Source organism: Lolium perenne, chromosome 2 (assembly GCF_019359855.2).
Source record: "Lolium perenne isolate Kyuss_39 chromosome 2, Kyuss_2.0, whole genome shotgun sequence".
Lineage (NCBI taxonomy): Eukaryota > Viridiplantae > Streptophyta > Magnoliopsida > Poales > Poaceae > Lolium > Lolium perenne.
This window is the reverse complement of record NC_067245.2, coordinates 16,861,820-16,867,281: the sequence shown is the minus strand read 5'-3', so window position 1 is coordinate 16,867,281 and position 5,462 is coordinate 16,861,820. Positions and strand designations below refer to the sequence as shown.

The window sequence follows — 5,462 nt, the reverse complement described above, 5'->3', positions numbered from 1 at the left end:
TTTCAGTTACTGTGCTACTTGTATAGTATGTATTTCATTCCCCCCCTGTTTTGACTTGTGCGTTGTGATAGATAACATGCTGGCCTGTTTATGCAAGCAGTAGACTAACATTTTGGTTTTGGCTTAACACCGGTAGAGGTGAACCGTTCCCAGGTGCACTCATGACTACTGGTTCATGTCGCACAGAAAATATACATCAAGCCAAAGGAAAGGCAGGCTGGTGAACAAAACATTATATATCAGTATAGATCTCCTGGGTAACTAACCAATGAAGTGAATGAATATATAAAACACCAAAACCTACAGAGCAATGTAAGAAACAATACTAATGCTCCTGCCAAATGCAGATTCATTCAACAAACCAAAAGCTAACACTAGAGGCAACACAACTGCCTCATAGCGGGGCATATCTTGACACATCCTCTTGTTCATGTATGGCGGCAGATGGTATAATGTATTCTTTTGGAATGCTACAATATAACAGTAATGTTTCTCTCTATGGAAAAACTTGGTAATTCTGTGTTCTGTGTTCCCATCCAAATAGCGGGGCCACTCTACTATAATGAAATTCAGCAAAGAATAAATCAGCACTACCTCCTGGCAAGCAATGCACCAAATCTTAGTTGCTACATGTTTACTTCAGCGCTCTATTCACTGCAAGCAAAATACAGATATGTCAGCTAACCGGAACAAACCCAGGCCGAAAAGTACAAGGCGGTGCAAGGAGAGAAAAATGTCTGCACCTCAAAAATCGCTGAACTGTCTCTGGTATGTAGGATTGATGCAGGCAAACAGAGATTTCTTCTTTGGTTTCGTGCCAAACAAAAAGTTCCGCAATGGGACTCTCGTCCTGCTCGGGAAATGCTTGAACTGGTTCTGGTAGCTGGTGTCTGCCTCTAGACGGGACGAGCGCCTGGACGAAAGCTCGAAGCTCTCCCGCAGTTTCCGCAAGGTTTCGTTGACCTTGCCTTCAAGCTCCCTCATGCGCTCTAGCGCTGCCTGCAGCTCGCTCCCAATCTTGTTGTTGGATTGCTGCATGTTCTGCACCTCCCCTTGAAACCTGGCCGCTTCGTACGGCGTAAACCTGGCTCCATCAGCCTCCGTGCTAGACCGCAATGCGTCGGCTATCTCCTCCTGCAGGCTGCAAAGAGATTCGGTTTTAAGCTGCAGGTCTCGATCGAGAAGTGCATTTTGCTCAAACCATACATCCACTTCGGTCCTGAGCTCTCTCAGTTTCTTCTCAGCTGGTCCAGGCTCCATCGCAGCATCAGGCTCTCCTCCCGCCTTCTTATTTTCAGGATTCTCCATCTCATTCTGTAGCTCCTGATATTTGCTGTTGAAGTCCTGCACCTGGTGGCAAGCCATGCTATACCTTGCCAAGAACCGCAGGTTTTCATCGACTAACCCGTCGATTTCAGTTCTGAACTTCATTTCAAATGGTGAAGCCTCCTCCGGTGCTCCAGTACCGCTCGAATCAGCTTCTTTCACAACTGAAATTACTCTATCCAAAGTGCGATTTCTACCCATTTTACTGGATGGCATCTCTGAAGAGTCCAGGCGATCTCTGAGCGATTGGATCTCAACATATTTCCTGGAATTCGCAGTCCTCAGTTCGCTTATTACCGCCTTTGTATCTTCGAGATGTTCCTGGTTTTTCTTTTCCAACTCAGCAAGCCTTTTTTTCGTTTCTTTGTAGTTCCGCAGAACTGAAGTGTAGTCAGCAAGCAATATTGCGTCTCTGCCCTCCAGTCCATCAAGTAGAAACTCTTGCCAGCTGGGTGCATCTTCTTCTGAAACAATAGTAGACTTTTCATGCCCATTCCTGCTTCCATGGTTACTAAAGATACCTTTTTCTCTTGGAAGCTCTTCGGCATTTGGATTTTTCTGTTCTAGCTGACTATGAGAAATGTGACTGGCCAGGCCTTCTGAATCTGTTGGTACTTCTGATACTAGATTATGCACTTCCCTGATTTCCTCAGAATCTCTAGTTTGTACACAGAGAGAGGTTTCCTCTCTCTCTTCAGAGGGATATGCATTCATATGACCATACGAAGTTCGAAGACCTTCTTCAGATGATTCAACTCTACCGTGTTCGTTCAAACCTTCAATGTTTTCTGGAACAATTTGGCCAACTTGCTTTGACGATTCTTCACCTGATTTTGACTCACCAGCATGACAGGAGTCCAGGTTCTTAATTGTATCACCGGAACAACTATGATCAGCTTCTGGCAATGAGTTTTTTCCCACGGTGCCATCTTCATGGAAGCTTGTAGAACCAACTAAACTGATCTCACCACTTGTTTTTGATAATTCACCATCTCCATCTCCGAATACTTCCGCCTGGATCAAGCTGTTCCCAGGAACATTTTCATCACCATCACTCTTCAAGTCCAGGGTTCTGCTGTCACCCCCAAATGAACTCTCGGCAACTTCTACTAATGACCCTTCTTCATTAGGGTCATTTGTATTGTTTAAAGTATTGAAACTTTCTAACGGAAGGAGATGAATCTGACTGGCTGCAGTTGGTGAGTATTCACCTTCCAAATTTTGACCTTGCGCAAAGTTTTCGAAGCCATCATTTTCCATATCCCCACTTTTGTTTGTACCACCTGATGAACTCTGGTCTACTTCCTCCGATGAGCTATCTGTTTTGCCCTCATATATTGTCTTGAGACCATTCTCGGTGACTGAACTAACAATCAGATTAAAATGGCTGCCAGCTTGTACTGACTTTTTATCTATGAATTCTTCCTGTGGTAAGCAATTTTCCATCAGCAAATTTTCCTCGGCACCATTCTTGGAGTCATAGACACCATCAGTACCATGTGATGAATTGCCATCAACAACTTCCGGGTCATCATCTTCTCTAGGTACGTGTCTGCCCAAAGTATCACCTGTAATCGGTGCCTCAATGTCTCTGATTTCTCGTCCATTCATTTCGGTGCTCTCTTTTGTAACATCCTCGATGCATACATCTTCAGAAGGTGCTGTGCTGTCTCCCGCCATAGCTGACAAACCAGACAGGTCTTCAGGTCCAAATGCCTTTGAGATACTAGTTATGCAATTATATACTTCAGAAAAGGCTGTGCTAACAAGAACTTCTTCCTCAATTATAGATCCTTCAATAACCCTGATTCTATTCAATTTATCTTCTACTAGCTTGAGCTCTTCCCTCGAGTCACCTGGATCATCACGGAGTGCTACCTCATCTTCTAAATCATCTAATTTATTCTCAATGTTCTCATTTTCTTCTTTCAGTTGCTTGATTTGTGCAGACTGCTTTGGTAACTTAAGCTCCAAGTCAATGATCTTATCAACAAGTTCATCAACTTTATATGCCATCTCCTCCACCGAGGATTCTGAATTGTTGTCAAAGAAGTCCTCAATTTTTTCGTACATAGTCTGTAACTCAAGTATTTCCCGAGTAATAGGATAAGTTCTGTCACTCGGTGTCGTGTTTACACTGCCAACTTCTTCTTTAGACGGGTCAATGATTCTGCTCATAGCATAGAACTTTTCCCGGAGAGATGCTATTTTTTCAGACTCCATTTTTGCGCTCCTAATTAACTCCTCAAATTTCTCCACAAGCTCAGCAACCATGCCCTGACATGACCTAAGAGCTGTTATCGTCATCAGGGCACGAGCTTCATCATCATCAATGGATGCATGCGCGTCAAATTCATCCTGCATGTGACAAATCTCCTCCTGCATATCTGCAATCTCCTTCTCAAGCTCCCAATACTTGGCAACCCCACTCTCGTAAGAACTCTTAACGAATTCTTTCTCGGTCTGCATGACAAGTATAGCCTTTTGCAGCCTGCCAATCTCTTCTTCAGCCTTGTCTTTGCTCATCTGAGGAGCAGGCCTTTCGTGCACTCCCTTTAGCCGCCCGGGCGTCCCTTCTCTTTTTCTCTTCAGAATGTCTTCTACGGTTGACTTCTGTATCTTGCGTGAGTTGATCGGCATGATGGCTCTTGGGAAATTATCGTCCGCCTCTTCCAGCATCGCATACTGCACTTCATCTGGACAAGCAGTAGCAATGGTGTGGTTGGCCTTATGTAGCTCCTTGGATAAGTGGTCGTAGCGCTCCACAAGAGCTCTGTAGGCCCTGTACACGTCTTCGACATGGCTTATGACCTCCGGCCTTCTTTTGTAGTACATCTCAGCCCTCTTGCCGAAGGAGTCGGCCTCCTCCCCGAGCAGCTTGAGCATGATCTTGACCCTGTTCTCCACATCTGCACAGAGCACCGGGGATTAACTCCCACACGTGTATACGAGCAACCATACTGCACCATTTCTAGTTCTTACTGCCAAATATGAATGGGATATGATTGTTCCTCGAACACTAGTATACAAGCAGCCATATTGCACCATTTCTAGTTCTTACTACCAAATATGAATGGGATATGATTGTTCCAAGAACACTAGTAGTACACATGAATATTTTAAGATGTTAACAATGGGGCCAAAACAAATACAAGCCTGTGTTTAATTCTAGACACTACAAAAAAAATACAGCAACATTTAACTAGCATATATTTAATTACGGATTTGACAAATTCTTGGTGAGAAGCCAATTGCTTTTTTGATTCTGCATATGACAACCATCTTAGTATTTTTTTTCTTTTTTGGGCAAGACAGGCACGGGATTTGGTAGGTAACGGACACCTGAAGCACTAAAAATCAGAGCTCGTGAATTACAGCAATTTCCGTTGTAAAAAGATTGGCAAAAAAAGGAAGGGTACAAACTAGTTAAGAGGCATCTCAGGATTGGGTTGGGGGGAAGCGGATGATGAATGAAGATACTACATGAGAAAAAGAAAGGTGAAAAAATCGTACCTTGGAGGTTGGCGTCGAGCCATTTGGACTGGGTGGTGCGGATGTGGCTCGCCCACCACCACGAGTAGGCGTTGCTTGCCGCCCGCTGCAGCATCTCATCTAGAATTCCAGGCCAGACCAGAGCAGCTTAGATCAACAGCGGCGGCAGCAGCAGCAGCAGCAGCAGCCTCGGATTGGAGCAGAGGCTGGCCGTAATCGATCGATGGGTGGGCGAGGACGCGACCTGCGGGGTGAGAAGAAGAACGAGGGATGGAGGTCGGGATTCGGGATTTTGGATCTCTGTTCCCTCGAGAAATCTCGTTTCCTTCTCCGGCGAGAAGGAAGCAGAGCAGAGAAGGAAGGAACCAGCGAATAATTAATAATAGTCTACGCACAGCTCTCTCCAATAGTATCTTCGTTTTATTTCTTGTGCGCGTTTCCTTCTGCTTTTTTCCACACCACCTTTTTATTTCTTTTATTTAGTGAGTACTTTCCGTATTTTACAACCGCGTTGGCGCTGTCAAAAGAGGAAGACAAAACTTCCAGCGCATTCACGCTGGGGAAATAATGGACTTGGCTGTTTTCTTCTTGAGGACTTCATTATCCCATAAATGATTTTCGACAAAAGAAAAATATGGATTTCC

At 44.5% G+C, this 5,462-nt stretch overlaps 1 protein-coding gene across 1 annotated transcript; it reads right to left on the bottom strand.

Annotated features, from left to right (window-relative positions):
* Positions 1 to 301: 301 nt before the first annotated feature.
* Positions 302 to 5,232, bottom strand: LOC127331318 (protein NETWORKED 2C). Its single transcript, XM_051357435.2, has 3 exons — positions 4,840 to 5,232; positions 744 to 4,235; positions 302 to 654 (listed from the first exon to the last, which is right to left on the bottom strand). Exons 1-2 carry the CDS (start codon positions 4,931 to 4,933, stop codon positions 745 to 747), a joined length of 3,585 nt encoding a protein of 1,194 aa, XP_051213395.1. The 5' UTR covers positions 4,934 to 5,232; the 3' UTR covers positions 302 to 654; position 744.
* Positions 5,233 to 5,462: the final 230 nt, after the last annotated feature.